Source organism: Scardinius erythrophthalmus (genome assembly GCF_964197995.2).
Source record: "Scardinius erythrophthalmus genome assembly, chromosome: 3".
In the NCBI taxonomy this organism is placed as follows: domain Eukaryota; kingdom Metazoa; phylum Chordata; class Actinopteri; order Cypriniformes; family Leuciscidae; genus Scardinius; species Scardinius erythrophthalmus.
In genome coordinates, this window is record NC_138223.1 from 32,943,039 (window position 1) to 32,959,709 (window position 16,671).

The window sequence follows — 16,671 nt, forward strand, 5'->3', positions numbered from 1 at the left end:
AGATGTGATGTCCTTTTAGGTATGGGAGGAAAGCTTGCAGCGATAGTGCGACCGCTCTCATCTCTAGACAGTTTATGTGAAGGCACCTCTCCAGGCTCGACCATAGGCCGCAGATGGCCCTGCCCTCGTAAAGGGCTCCCCAACCTAGGTTGGAGGACGTCTGTTGAGATAACTTTCCTTTTCGAAATCACACCCATACTCACGCCGGTTTGGTACCAGCCAGCTGCTTTCCAAGGAGCCAGGGCTCTGATACAGCCGTGGTTTACTTTGATGTGCAAGTAGCCAGATCACCAAGTGTGAGCCGGTACACAGGCTTTTAACCAGCGCTGAAGAGGACGCATGTATAGCTGACCCAGCTGGAGTACTGATGATGCTGAGGCCATGAGACCTAACATCCTCTGAAATATCTTGAGAGGCGCACAAGCGTCCGCTCTGAACGACACTGCTAGGCGCTGAATGGCACTCATTTCTAGAGAGTTTATGACTGTCCCCAGGAAGGAAATGCTCTGCCTGGTAGACAGCACGCTTTTGGAAGCATTGATCCTGAGACAATGCTAAGAAGGGTTGGAGCCAGGATCTGTGAGTTATTAACTGTGCCTCCAATTGTGCTATAATCAGCCAATCGTCAAGGTAGTTCAACACTTGCACTTCCCTGAAACTGCGCTCGTTAAAATCACAAATGATTTACTTTTAGCTTCTGACCAAGGCTGTATCTCAATATTAGTTTTACTTGATCTTAGTGCTGCGTTTGATACTATAGATCACACAATACTCTTAGATCGACTACAAAATTATACTGGTGTTCAAGGACAAGCATTAAGCTGGTTTAGATCGTATTTATCTGACCGCTACCATTTTGTTTATTTAAATGGAGAAAAATCTATCATAACTCCAGTAAACTATGGAGTGCCGCAGGGATCTGTGTTAGGCCCTCTATTATTCTCAATATATATGCTGCCACTTGGAAATATTATAAGGAAACATGGAATTAGTTTCCATTGTTATGCTGATGACACTCAAATCTATATTTCATCACGGCCAGATGAAAACGCTAAATTATCCAAATTGACAGAGTGTGTTAAAGATATAAAAGATTGGATGACGCATAATTTTCTTTTATTAAATCCAGACAAGACAGAGGTACTACTTATCGGTTCAAAAAACCACCCACAAAACCTCTCACAATACAACTTTAACATAGTAGGATGTCCTGTTACTTCATCCTCTACAGTAAAAGACCTGGGTGTTATATTAGACTGCAACCTGTCTTTTGAAAATCATATTTCATATGTTACAAGAACAGCCTTTTTCCACCTTAGAAACATTGCTAAGCTACGTAATATGCTATCAGTTTCTGACGCAGAAAAGTTAGTTCATGCATTCATGACCTCGAGACTAGATTACTGTAATGCTTTATTAGCCGGCTGTCCTGCATCCTCAATAAACAAGCTACAGTTAGTCCAAAATGCCGCCGCTAGAGTTCTAACTAGATCAAGAAAATATGATCATATAACACCGATTTTATCATCCCTACATTGGTTACCTATAAAGTCCCGTATTAATTACAAGGTATTGCTACTGACTTATAAAGCCCTAAACGGCTTAGCTCCAGTCTATTTAACGGATCTTCTATCGCCCTATAATCCATCGCGCTCTTTAAGGTCACTAAATTCGAGGCTTTTGGTCATACCTAGGATATCCAGATCCACCAAAGGAGGGAGAGCATTTTCACATTTAGCTCCAAAACTCTGGAATAGTCTTCCGGATACTGTTCGTTGCTCAGACTCGCTCTCCCAGTTTAAAACTAGATTAAAGACGCATCTCTTTAGCCAGGCATTCATATAATACTTTTAATCCTACAGTTAAATCCGACCTCTAGTTCATAAACGCCAGAGGAGAACTGGCCCCCGACTGAGCCCGGGTTCTCCCAAGGTTTTTTTTTTTTCTCCATTAGGTCACCTGATGGAGTTTTTCGGTTCCTTGCCACTGTTGCCTTTGGCTTGCTCAGTTGGGGATATTTAATTTAATTAATCAATCAACGATACTATTGATCAGCATTACCAAACGTAGACGTTCCACTAGAAACAAACATTGATGTATTGTTCTAATTTATTACTGTGAAGCTGCTTTGATACAACCTGTGTTGTGAAAAGCGCTATATAAATAAACTTGACTTGACTTGACTTGACGTTGTCTCAGGGGGGCGAGAGCTGTGTCCATGCACTTCGTAATTGTACAGGGTGCTAGAGATAGACTGAACGGCAGAACCGTGTACTGATAAGCCTGCCCCTCGAAAGCGAATCTCAAGAATGGCTTGTGATGGGGCATTATCTGAATGTGAAAATAAGCATCTTTCAGATCCACTGAGAAAAAACAATCCCCTGGGCGAATCTGCGTGAGGATTTGTTTGGTTGTCAGCATCCTGAACGGGTGCGTCATAAGCGCTTTGTTCAGGTGTCTGAGATCTAGGATGGGTCTGAGACCGCCATCTTTTTTCGGGACGAGGAAGTAGCAAATGTAAAAGCCAGACTCGCTTTGTGATAAAAGGACTGGCTCTACAGCCCCTTTTGCTAACAGTTTCGACACTTCGGAGTGAAGGACGTGAGCCACGTCGCTTCTCACGGTTGTCTCGAACACGGCTAGAAGGCGCGGAGGTCTGCGAGCAAACTGTAGCGAGTAGCCTCGTTTTATTACATTCAACACCCATTTTGATAACCCGGGGATGGCATAGCCAGGGGTTGAATGATGTCTGGGGACGGGATGCTTTGTGATTGCAGCTTTGTGCTTTGTGATCGCCCAGCTGCTTTGGGCTTGTGATACTGTAAGAACATTGCTTATGCGAGGGAGTGCGTACTTCATAGTGGGCATACAACCTACATTCATTACACCTCCAGCACGAGCCGGAGGGAAAACTGATGCTGTGGGAACAGTGCTTATGTGCAGGGGTGCATACTTCATTGTGGGCACACAACTTACATTTATTACCCTTCCAGCGTGAGTCGGAGGGAAAACTGATACTGTGGGAACAGTGCTTATGGGCAGGGGTGCGTACTTTACAGTGGGCACACAACCTACATTTATTACACTGCCAGCGTGAGCCGGAGGAACAACTGATAGAAAAGTGCTCTTTTCGTGCTTTATTTGGGTCGCAGTAAAAATGGCGTTTGTTTGCAGGTGTGCATGTTTCATAACAGACTCGTTTACTGCAGTATTGACATTTCCAAACGCCTGAGCTAATGAGGGGACTGGAAAATGTATAAAAGGCTTTTTGGAGGTTGGCCCTGTCTCGGTGGGACTCAAACACTCTCTTTTCCTCCCTTTCGCCGTGGCTAGGAAGGCTTTCGAGGCTCGGGGTCCAACACAATCTTGGGTCAGGGTCCCCGTCGCTCTGGGAACTGCTGCCGCTTAGCTGAGCGAGAGCGGTGATGGACCTCAGCCGCTGACTTTACCTGCTGGGGAGTTGGCACCTTTTTGTGGCGGCTTGAAGCAGAGATGGAACGCTTAGGGAGGAAGTGACGCATAGCTTGTGACGCCTTCTGAGCCTCAGCGCTTTTCTGCGAAAGCTTTGACTGCTGGGCCGAACAGACTGGTGGTGGAGATAGGCGAGTCAAGATAACATGCCCTGTCTGCAACCTGCATCTCTGTTAAGTTTAACCAGAGGTGAAGTTCAAGCACCGTCAAGTTTGCCATACTCCCAGTCGCCTGAGTGGTTGATTTTGTGGCCCGCAGAGCCAGGTCTGTGGCACTGCGCAGGTCCCTGAAAGCTTCCAGTTCAGTTCCAGACTCGTCCATCGAGCGGAGAAGTTTGGCCTGAAAAACTTGGAGAACAGCCATGGTGTGAAGCGCCGAAGCAGCTGGGCCAGCGGAGGCTGAAGTGATGCGGCAAGGCCTAGACAGATGCAACGCTTTGGCTTTCCATCCCATAGCAGTGGGCGGGCAAAGGTGTGCGGCCACCGTTTCTTCGAGGGGAGGAATCACCTTGTATCCTTTCTCCGCAGCATCATCTACAGTCGAGAGCGTTGAGGAGATGGAAGGCTTTAGGCGAGCTGAATGTGGTGCTTTCCACGACTTCGTTAGCTCGCCGTGCACTTCTGGAAAGAAGGGGGCGGGCCTCTGCTGAGGGGCCTGTAGGCGCCCCTGCAGAAACCATTAATCTAGCCTGCTGCGCGTCGGCTCCTTGGGCGAAGACCACTCTAGCCGAGGTCTTCAACAGCCTTTGTTAGCACACGGAGAAGCTCTGCATCCAGGCTGCTTCTCACGTCGCTTTTAAAGCATATAGCGCGCCGGATGGCACAGCAGGACAGTGGGCTGAAGGCGGCGTCCAGATGAAAACAGGAGCCGGCGTCCTCAGACTGCGTTGCAGGGCTTGTCCCTCTGAAAGGCTTTTCTACGGCAGCGAAGAGGCTTCTAATCCAGAGGTCAGCGAAGTGGAGAGTTCGCTGAAGGAGACAAAATCAGATTTTATGACAAGAATGGGGGCTTATATAGCTATAAACCATGCCCATTTCGTCAGGCTCTGACGCGCCTGGGCGCGAAGCACCCTGATTGGTTTGCGCGCCTGAGCTGCCTCGCCATAGGTTAGTGCAGTTGCCGCAGCACAGCCAATGACCGTGCTAGACGCTTGGCTATGTGTCTGCTGTGCAGCTGCACTGCGTTTTAAAAATTTGGCTTTTCATTTGAGTTTTCACATAGCGTAAGCTACTTGCACAATATGAGAGACCTCTCGAAAGGGAACTGAAGAATTTGCAGGACCTGAATGATTTTTCTGAAGAAAATTGGGGAGTTTAACTTCTCAGACAAGGAACTCAAGAACAACCATCACAAAGCAGAAACAAGAAAAGCAGTCGTGGATCATCCAGGTGTGTCATACACAGTATTAAGAATGAAGGGTAAACTTTTGAACGGGGAAGGGAATTTTTATAAATTCAGCTATTTATTTATTTTTGTGTGGACTATATGTAAACATCTTTAATGTAAAACATCTTATTCAGGACAGTACTAAATAAAATGAAAACATGCATTTTGTATGATCCCTCTTATTTTGTTAAACTTAACACTTTATTTTGATGGTCCCTTTTGAACCTTCTGTTGACAGGGGCGCCACCATCAATTTTGGGCCCTATGAAAGAATATGAGGTTGGCCCCCCAACCCATTCCATTAATAAAATCGATCTCTGGGGCCCCCAAAAGTGCCTGGGCCCTTAGAATCGTCCTAACTTTTACCCCCTTTGCGGCGCCCCAGTCTGTTGACTAGAATTAACTTTACAACTACATGTCAACTAACTCTCATTAGAGCATTAGTCGACTGTCTGCTTATTTTCTGCTAACTCTTTATTGTGATGGTCCTCCAACAGAAATTATAATGACAATAAGTAACTTTGCAAGAACAGGTCAACTTATTCTAACCCTACCAGTCTACTAATACTCTAACACTCTAATGAGAGTTAGACATGTAGGTGCAACGTTACTTAGTCCGACCATCAAAATAAAGTAAAACCAAATTAACATTTTGCAGATTCTGCAAGGTGTATGTAAACTTTTGAACATGACTGTACAAAATATATATAAATGTTTCATATATATATATATATATATATATGTATGTATATATTAGTGTGTGTATATATATACACACACACGTCATCAACCCTGATGACAGATCATGCATGACGACAGTTCAACACCTGTTTTTCTGTCTTTTCTTTAAATGTCACATATTTTTTTTCTTTTTCTGCAGTTTCTTTGACTATAGTTTAAACATAAAAATGTCAAATGTGTTATACCCTTGTTTTTGTATCAAAAAAGTTGCAGAGACATATTTTAATGAGAACATTTTTAATGATCAATCTCTTTAATGTATTTTTTTTCTGAAAAACAAATTCTTTGTAACTCTCTGGCATTACCATTTACATAATTCTGTACATGAAAAAGAAAAAAGCACTGCTTTAGATACAGATTAAAATTTGAAAACTAGAAAAACCTTAAAATAAAAATTAGAGGAGGTTTACATTACAAATTAGTAGTAAGACATTGTCTGAAGTGCAATGGTATAGCTCAGATGAGTTTAAAAGTGGAAAAAAAGATGAAATAAAAATACTTCTCTATCTTAAACAAACAGCAATATTTTTACAGTTAGTAGAGACATATCCTCTGATGTATTTAAAATTGTAAAAACATATTTACATATAACTGTATCTGATATATATCTTTTTCCATCACATATATGTCAGCACCAGTAAGAAATAAAAAGGAGAAAAAAGATAAGCTCGATGACTTCAACAGAAATCAAAAACATGTTAATCTTGGTCCCAGATTGTTGATATTTGGTGAGACGGCAGGAGAACGTGGGCTTTTACCCTCTCCAACTGCGATCCTCTTGACACAGCAACAATATAACACTGCGAAACACTGAAGATGTGAATGCGTTCAATCTCCCATTTAGAAAGAAATTTCTCAAAAAAGGGCAAGTCAGTCACAATTCAAGTCAGTTACATTCCTCATAGAGCTGAAACAATCAAACTAGAGCTCGATCACAGAAAGAGACAGCATGACTAGAATACCATAAAGTAACACACAACTAGGAGAAAAGACTGATATTCTTTGTGTGGCATTTCATGGTAAACAACAGACAACTAAAGTAAAGAAATGGTTACCATTTTGAGACTTCATTTGAAATTAGTTGACAGACCAGGTTAAACTCATACAAGTAACACAACAAATCATTATTTATGTGAACTATAAATTTTTCGAATAATGGACACAAGTTGATGGGAATGGATTGTAAATCAATTTAAATTCCCAATACAGAGCATAGGCTTACATGTACAAATTAAGTTTTTTTAACATTTTTGTTGAAATTGTCACAGTTGAAAGAGAAAAAGAAAGTTGACTGGATTACAAACGGCTTGCCGGAGTCTTGATGTGCTTGTTTTTCCTCTGTCAGGCATTGTGTAACGGGTAAAGGAGTGTCAGTGGGTGCAAGAGCTTGAAGTGATTGAAATGATGTCATTTGACTGGTAAAATAAAAGGAGAAAAGTGGTATGACCCATCAGCGGAAATACAGTATGTACTGCGTATTTAAATGTTTTCTTTTTTTTATTAAAATATCTTTAACCAGTGTTCACAAGCAATTACGTCCAGAAAAGGAACTAGAATGTTGTGAAGCATTTTAAATGATAGAATCAAAACACTGAACGTCTCGGGTGTTACATTAAAATCGCATAAATATTACTTTATACTTGGTGAACTGTTTCTTGTAATCCAGATGAGTTCATATATCCTTTCTAGCTGCCATTGTGACTAAAGAAAACATCTTTCTCACAGTTTTAGGGAGGGGAGGGAGAAGTTTGTAGCTGCCAAATCTCTTCACCTAGTTGACAAACACACACACATGGCTTCACTCTTCTACTGACACCGGTCGCCTAGCGACAGCAGAGCATCCATCTTGCATGCACAGAGCACACGGAGTCTGATGTGTTGTGTTTTGTTGTGATGCTCATAGTGCAAATAAACGCGCAAGCGCACACACACGCACACACACACACACACACACACACACACACACACACACACACACACACACACACACACACACACACACAAGCACAAAGCAGAGCAAATCAACACACATCAAGAGCAGCGAGAGAGAGAGAAGATATGTAAGAGAAGAAAGAGGAGGTGTGTTGAATTGTTTGGTTTGGGAAAAGGGATCCATTGGTGACAAAGGCCCACCTCAAATTTCCACACACTCTTTAATACATGAACAGGATGTCAGAACAAGGGAGAACTAAATACATAAAAACATCCATAAAATCTTTTCCAATGTCATTTTGCAGGTTTTCAGTGCCTCTTGCCCTTAGTCCAGCACAAAGGACATACGAGAGAAAAAAGACAAAGACATAAATGGATCAAATCCAAAATAGGTATTTATAAAAAAAAAAAAAAAAAAAAAAAAAAAAAAAAAAAAAAATGAACGCTGGATCCTTACTGGAGAAGCAACCCAAACAGAGAGGAATTGGTTTAAATATTGTGACAGCACACACATGTAATACACAACATGTAATATATTTCTTAGATTTGTCGACCATGTAATAAAAAAAAAAAAAAAAAAAAGAAAAGAAAAAAAAAAATCACATTTTCCATAAAATTGTTCTGTTAAAAAAAATCCCTTAGGCTATTGGTTGGGGAAAAACTCTTCCATCCAACCTTCCGTTGAATCCAAATCTGTCCCATCCGACAGGCCGAACGAAACCCCGGCCCCAGCCCCTGATTGGCTGCCGTAACCGTATGCCAGGTCCTGATTGGACGTCCTCTGGTAGCCCTGAGGCTGACCCCCTGGCATGTATGACCCACCCCCTCCCGATGCTCCCGGTATGCCCTGAGCAGGGCCCTGTCCAAAAGCGGCCATGTTGGGCACTCCCTGGTTCATGCCTGGCATTACCATCCCCCGCGGCTGGTTGGTCCTTGGTTGCCCCGCCATGTGCGGCATCATCGGCCCACCCATTGCAGCTGGGTTTACTGAACGTGGGTCCACCATAGTCTGTCCGCCCATCGCTTGTGCGAAATGCTGCTTGGCTATCCTAGGAGGCTGGCCACCTTGCATGGCGTACGCAGGGTTACTGTTAAACGCCACCATGTCGTTTGAAGTCCTTCCGCCCATGGCCTGAATATTTTGCTGCTGCGGCCACGTCGGGCCTCCGCCTCCCATCATGCTCTGCAGTCTCTGAACTTGGGCTTTGGCCATCGGCTGCCCACCAGGGGCGACACTGGCTGATTTTATCTGCTGCTGCGGGAGGGCCTGGTTCATTAGCATCCCCTGTCCATACCCGCCTCCCGGGCCTCCGCCGACCATTCCTTGCCCGCCGGCGCCCGCTTGTCTTTGTGCTATCGCCATACCGGGCTGGTTGGGATGGTGCTGCTGTTGCTGCTGGAGCATTTGGCCCATGTTTGGGTTCATACCCTGGTACATTGCAGTCTGTGAACTGGCCTGGCCTCCGTATGCCATGCTCATGTCACCCTGCGAGGGCATGGCGGCGGAGTTCTGGACGGGCGCCATCTGCAGTATCCCCGGGTTCTGTTGCTGCTGCTGCTGCAGAAGTCGAGCGTTCCGCATGAGCGTCTGGTTCCTTGCTGCCATCTCCTGGGATGTGCCTAAAATCATTTAAAATTAAGTAATATTAACTGACATCTGTTGTTCTCATTACATTTCCAGTACATCAAAGGCTTGCTTCAATTAAAGTCAAACAGCATAAATACACACTCACAATAGCATAGCAAATCACTGTCAATTGTATATCATGACATAAACTGCACACTGAAATCTCCAGGTGACTGTATGTGCTTGAAATTAATGATTCCATGTTCCCAATCCTGCTCCTGGAGATCTACTTTCCTAAGTTCAGCTCCAACACAAATCAAACACACCTGAACCAGCTAATTAAGATCTTCAGGAGCACTTGATAATTACAGACAGGTGTGTTTGATCAGTGTTGGATTTAAACTCTGCAGGTAGGTAGATCTCCAGGAACAGAATTGCTCACCCCTTAGGCCCTGTCCACACGAACGAACACGGGTATCTTCAAAACGGCAGATTTTTCTATCAGGTTTGACTGTTAATCCATACGCAAAAGCAGTATCCAGTCACTGAAACCGAACTTTTTTGAAAACTCCTGCTAGGCTGAAATCTTTTAGAAACTCCGGTTGCAGTGTTGTCGTGTGCAGATTTTGGCTTGTGACATCAGAGTGCACGCTGTTATCCCCTTTATTTGACGTCAGATTGTGTGCCGCTATCGCCTTTGTTTACATGAGGCGAGTCTGTGCAATGGCGGACTTGTATACATGGCTTATATTTATACATGCATTATATTGCGGAACAGAGGCGTCAGAATGCAATACTACGCAGGTCACTGTTTATTACAATATGTTGTTAGCCTACCAGAACCGGTAATAACCTTTTTTCAGGCTTCTGATTAGCCAACATGGCTTTACGGTTAGGGTTATATCGACACCTGTTGGTTTGGCATGCTCTTGACAGCGCTTCATAACGTGTTTTTGCGTTTTCATGTGGACGCAATTTTTTTTTTAAATGAAGGAGGAAAAACTCAGTTTATAAAAATACGTGTGGACTAGGCCTTAGACCTTGAATAAACCTACATGAATTTCATGTTAGAATTATGTTGACAGGCATCAGACAAAAATTGAGATATAATGCAGGGGTAGTGTAGGGGCAGAACAAACATGTGCGTGTGTACATATAGAAACAGAATTCCCGCGTTAATACACAAGCCTGAAAAATAGCTTAAGGAGCTACATTTCTGATATTGTTGTCAGATTTTATTGCAGATATGAAATGTGTTATTACAATGTAATCTTGGCAAACTGTTTCAGACATTTTAGTCTTGATTCTAGTAGTTGTACCTACATTGAAAATAGCTGCCTGGCAATGTGACCAAACCGACCGCTGAGTAAACTGACTTGCCTTAAAGTCAAATTAATAATAATGTTTACATTACATAAATGTTAACATTAACAAACCAAAAGACAGACTAAAATAGTATGTCCACTTGAATTTAATATTCAAAACAACAAAACCAAAAAGAATCAATAGACGTGTTTCCTGTCAAAGCAACAGACTTTGTTCGGGTGAATGTATGTGTCTTATACTGCTTCATGCGAAAGGCTGGCATTGGGTGTGTGAGTGGCCAGGCAGTAATTTGAGGTGCCAACGAGAACATCTTTTTTTTTGGTTTTAAAAAGAGGAACTGCACTTAGAGGCTTAAAGAAGGAGTTCAGATTTTTCACATCAGAAGTCTACTATCCACTTCAGGTCCTTACAGTGCTTGTATAACACTATAAGCCCTTTAGCTACACAAAGTAATATGGTCGTTACAACTAGTGGCAAAGCATTTAGATTAGGGGAATGGATATTATCCTCCTTTCTTTGTATATGTGCGTGTCTTGCCTTGAAACTGCTGGAGTGGATATGGATTCCTCTGTGCCTGACTCATCTGTCTGGGGAGATGCTGCTGCTGTTGTAACTGGAAAAAGAAGGAAAACAAAGCAGAAAACTAGATGAATATCAGAAATTCTTCATCAATAAATCACAAACAACTGAACAGAAAGCAGACCTCTTAAGCCACAAAAGGTCAACAGATGATTGCACACTCACAAGGATGACTATTTGATACGAGCATAAAGAAAAGCACAGCACTGTATGTCTATGGTGTCAATGGCACTCACCTGTTCTGCCAGCATGTGCTGCTGCTGTCTCTGTTCTCTAATAAGCTGTGCTTTCTGCTGCTCCATCATATGGATCTGGACCCTCTTTTCCTGCTCCATAGCTATCATCTGCTTCATCATGGCCGCCTGCTGTGGATTGGCCAGATACCCGGCAGGCCCCGCCCCGTTAGGCCCTGATGAGGCCACACCCCCCGGTCCCCCGTGAGGTGGCTGGACTCCACCAGCCTGCCGTTGCAATCCAACCACACTTTCCTACAAACGCAAGAAAGGAGAGATGATCAGACAGGGTAAAACAGATGATTCACTTCATTTTCAGTCATTGAATTACTGACACCTAATACATTGCTTCTTGCATGTAATTACAGATTATTTTCAGGGTGAACGGTCATGTAATCTCCAGCCACTGGGGAATGGCTTCATTGGTACAAAATGAATATATTACATACAGTACACTACTGTTCAAAAGTTTGAGGTCGGTATGATTTAAGAAACTAATACTTTTATTCAGAAAGGATGCATTAAGCTGATCAAAGTTACAGTAAAGCCATTTATGATGTTAGAAAACATTTCCATTTCAAATAAATGCTGTTCTTTTCAAACTTATATCAAAAAAATAAATAAATAAAAAATGCATCATGGTACCAAAATATTAGGTGCCGTTCACACAGAACATGTTGTTCCATTCCAAATGCGCTACTTTCCCATTGTCTTTTTTATGTAAACAAATGCAGCCTTGGTTAGCCTAAAATATTTTCTTTAAAAAAACATCACTGACCACAAACTTTTGAATGGTAGTGTATCATACAAATTTATGTTCCCATGTAAAAATACCTTTAAATCTAATACAGCAGAAAAAACTAAGTAAATGCATGTGTCCTTTCCATACTCAGACTTTTTACAGTGTAATAAATTAAACTGAGTACACTTGTATCAAAATTTGTTTACTCAATGAACAGAAAAATAAAACCTCAGAAGAACAAATTTCTCAAACATGGTACACCAAAGATAACAGGAGCTGTGGAGACCTTTTTTTTGTGTGTGAGGTACAGTAAAGGAAAAGATACCCTTCTCTTTTGAGTAGTGGCTCAGGTAATATAAAATGACCTTTAATACACTTGAAATAGACTGTGGTCTGAGATCCACGACAAAGAGTCATGAGACCCAGACTCTAGATGTTTATGGACTTATTATAAGATTTGAAGACCAGGACAATCAGACTAAGACACCAAGTAACTATGTTTTTTTTAATTGTCATAGGACCGGTCTGAGATAGGACAAAGGAATGGTATGCAGAAGGAGGGGTAGGGGGTTCAAACTGTTGCAAACTGGATTTGAACTAACATCGTCCACACAAGCACCACATAGATTAATGTGCCCGAGCACATTCACTGACCGCAAGCCCACGACTGCAAACATTTTATTTGAACCATCCTTTCATGAGGCTCTTAGAACAGTATAAATAATGAGGCACAAACATGCACACGCCACAGGAGACTGTTCAGATAAATCTAGACCAGACCGGTCAATGAGCACAAATCTGTGTGTAGACAGCTGGATCTCTTCTGTTAACCAGTCATGCTGTCCAAACGAGCGCTGATCCGCACGTACGTATCCTTGTTGAGGCCGGAAAGGCCAGAGGGGGGCAGTGTTGATCTTTTTTCCCCCTTTTCCTACTATCTCTCACTCCCTCTTTTGAGTCGTCATCTATCTCTATTTCTTCCACCTCTGTGCCCATGTCTCCATTCCGTTCTCAGTCTTTCCCTCCTTCCTCCACATTTCCCTTTACCTCCTCTCTTTTTCTTCTTTCGCCCTAACCACCTTACATACTCTTTTTCATTATGATCCCTTCATTCCCCCTCTCCCTTCTGCTCTCTCTGCAGATGGCTTAATCATGAGTGGTGTAAAAGATGTGTCTCCTTCTTCCTGCCGGATAATGTGTGTGAGCCAAAGACTCCTCAGCAGAGCATGGAAAGAGAGAGAGAGAGAGAGAGAGAGAGAGAGAGAGAGAGAGAGAGAGACTCAAATGACAGAAAAAAAAACATTAAAGAGAGGGAGGGAGAGAAAAAAGAGAGAGAGAGAGAGAGAGAGAGAGAGAGAGAGAGAGAGAGAGAGAGAGAGAGAGAGAGAGAGAGAGAGAGAGAGAGAGAGAGAGAGAGAGAGAGAGAGAGAGAGAGAGAGAGAGAGAGAGAGAGAGAGAGAGAGAGAGAGAGAGAGAGAGAGAGAGCGAGAGCAGGTAGCCAGGCAACAGTGGCTGTAATGTTGAGCAGATGGTGCTCATAGGAGCCATGATGGACGACAGCGGGCAGCAGCCGAGAGAGAGAGAGAGAGAGACCGAGGCCGAGAGGGAGAGCAGCGTAAATTAAGTCTCTCTCTTTTATCCTCACTTCCTCCTCTTTCTGTCTCTATCACCGATTCCATCTCCATCTTTTTTCCTTAGTTCACACGTGTGTGAACCACTCTTGATTCTACTGTTCTTGCTTGGTCATCTATCTCTCTAACTAAACTCTCAATCATAAAGATTGCTGAAATAGACTGTACAGGAGGATCAATGCAAATACAGCAAGAATGTTTTGTATAATATCACATGACCAAAACATTGTCCAAAATTTGACAGAATGATTATTTAACTTCAAAGTGTTACTGAAAGGTGTATCATGTATTTTCTGCATCGCAAGCAACTCAAACAGGTTTCCAGAACATGACCACTGCTCCTTTAGGAAAGCAGGTAGCCCCGCCCTAAAACCCATGCCATTGGTCAAGCAAGAAACAGACCTGTTCAATTGCTCAATCAAACAGCAGAGAAAAACAATCATGTTTTGAAAGTAACTGAACTTGCACTCTTCAAAAAAAAGTCAAGTTTTAGTTGTGTGGATGTTCAAAAGATGGGCAAAAAAGTTGAGAGAATATTGAATATATTAATTTGTGTTTTGAAGATGAATGACTGTCTTATGGATTTAGAACGACATGAGGGTGAGTAAAGGCCCGTTCACACCAAGCACGATAACTATAAAGATAACGATAAAGATAACTATATATGTGTCCACACCAGCGACCGATAACGGTCTTTTTATTCTAAGCACGCGCGCGCCCGGATGATCCAGATCCATTTTAAATGCGCGAGACCTTTAAATTAGAATGGATTCTGATTGGCTGTCAGTGTTTTATCGTTCGACAGCTGGAAAAAAAACGTTCTGAAAGTGATCCCAACGATATCGTTCCTCATATCTTTATCGTTATAGTTGTGGTGTGAACTCTGTTATTCTTTAATATGGAGAACGATTTTTAGAATTGTATCTTTATCGTTATCTTTATAGTTATCGTCCTTGGTGTGAACGGGCCTTAACTGATGACAGAATTCAAATTTTTGGGTGAACTATACATATAAGTATGAGAAAGTATTTTAAACTAAAGTGTGTAATTTTTTGTACTACTAGCATTACCAAATGGAAATGCTAAAGTATTGACTTCAAACAGGTTTCCTGAACACTCCCCCCATCTGTCATTGGTCAGGACAAACATAGTCCCGCCCCAAACACACATCAATGGTCGAGCAAATGTTGCTGTTGTCAGGCTGGTCAGGACTCAAACAGACGGAACAATGTTTTGATAGTGCCACATTTACACTTTTTGGGGAAATCAACCAACAAATGACTGACTTACAATTGTCATATACATTAATCTGTGATAGAAGTAGGTATTTTAAAATCCAACACACTCTGAGCTTTGTGAAAGCATTAAGTGTGAGGGTTTACCAAAGGCACCAAGCAAACATAAACAGGCAAGACTATCTGATGATTGTGAACTCTAAAGCTCATCTTCAATTGTTAAAGGTGTTGGAGGATGCACAAAGCAGCTCACTGCAGTTTGCACAGAGCAATACATAGTGTGATACAGATAGCCGGAGTGATTGCTTTCATTGATCTCATGCATACACACACACACAAACACACATTGATTACCCAGTAGTGAGCCTTGGCCCAGATCAGGCACTAATCTGAGGGGTTTGCTCACAACATCCCCTCTAATAATACACTACGCACCAACACACGGTCCTCATGAGGGCGTTCGTGTGTGTGGGTGGTGATAGTAGTGACTGGCCAATTCAAACAAATTCAAGCTATGACATCTTAAACGTGTTAAAGAATTTTGGCAATGCCAAAGACGATGCATAAATGTAGCTTCGGCTGATCATTTGCAAGTTCAGTCTCAATATGGCATAAAAGACTCGAGAGAGGAAGTTTGAGCTGCTCTCTACTTGTTGAATAATTTTTTTTTTAACGGCCAATGGCTGATATCTAGAGAGAGCATCTATCTATCCGTCCATCCATCCGAATCAAACCTGTGACCACAGCATTGCAAGAGCCATGCTCTAATGTTACTCTCATCATTTTATTGTTAAGGATGCTTTTTAATGTCTCAGATCATGACAATGAGCATGTATGTAGCCTAACTACTACTACTTCAAAGTAGGCTTGATTAAACAGACTGATGAACTGAAATAACGCTATGACAAAGGTGTGGAGGGGGTGTAGTCTATCGAATTCTCCAGGTGCTGCTGCTTCCTTTATCAGATTATATGTTTGAATATCAATCACGTCACACCTACTGAGAGCAAACAAATGAGAGACTGGCAGGCAGAGGATCACCGACAGAAGGCCAAAACCAAGAAATCTACATCCCAAATCGACCACAAACAAAAGCATATTTTCAAAATATCCTTACATCTATTGGTGCAATGACCAAGAACAAAGCAATGCTAAAGTAGTCGTTCTTTTGTTCTCAAAATCTAGATAACACACCTGTTACAAGATAGGACTGTCCATGCTGTAGCCCACCCCCTCATTTCCCACTCTTCCATCCCTTTTTTTTTCCATCCACAAACTCCACCTCTCTCTACCTCCAACCTTTTGCCCTCCCTTCCCTCCCCATGTTGTGTTATCTCTCCCAGTTTCTATATTCCCTTTCTCCATCCATCTATTCCACCGCACAGAGGACATTAGTGGTGGCCGTAAAGCCATATTTCTGTCTACAGCTCAATTACAAGCACGCGTGCTCACGCGTGCACAGGTTCAGCGTCAGTTCATTGAGCATTATGGATAGAAACCATCTGCAGCTATGCACACGGATTTATCCATATGAATCCCTAATAAACAATTGCGGTAAACGGATTGAAACGTCAAATGATGATGTTAACTCTCAGATTTCAGTTTGTGTCCATTCATCAGCCAAGCTGGGTGGGCATGTCTACTAAATTGGATCAGTCACTTAAAATAGCGTGAAACGAAATGAAATGATCGCTCTTGGAATGAGACGGGCGTTAAAATGCAACCGATACAGCGTCTGAATAAGGCTACTTGTTTTCATTGTTTAGACAAGTCTGCGACGTGAAATTGTGCATTGTTCTTTGGCTACGCCTCAAAGTTTCAGAAATAA

General features: G+C 42.4%; 1 protein-coding gene across 1 annotated transcript in view; it reads right to left on the reverse strand.

Annotated features, from left to right (window-relative positions):
* Window positions 1-8,095: 8,095 nt before the first annotated feature.
* maml3 (mastermind-like transcriptional coactivator 3) overlaps window positions 8,096-16,671 on the reverse strand; it is a 116,137-nt gene continuing 107,561 nt past the window's right edge. Inside the window, exons 3-5 of the mRNA XM_081362209.1 lie at window positions 11,239-11,490; window positions 10,961-11,036; window positions 8,096-9,150 (exon numbers count right to left, since the gene is read on the reverse strand). Coding sequence (XP_081218335.1) covers window positions 8,174-9,150; window positions 10,961-11,036; window positions 11,239-11,490 — 1,305 coding nt within the window. The 3' untranslated portion in view covers window positions 8,096-8,173. The remainder of the gene's footprint in view (window positions 9,151-10,960; window positions 11,037-11,238; window positions 11,491-16,671) is intronic.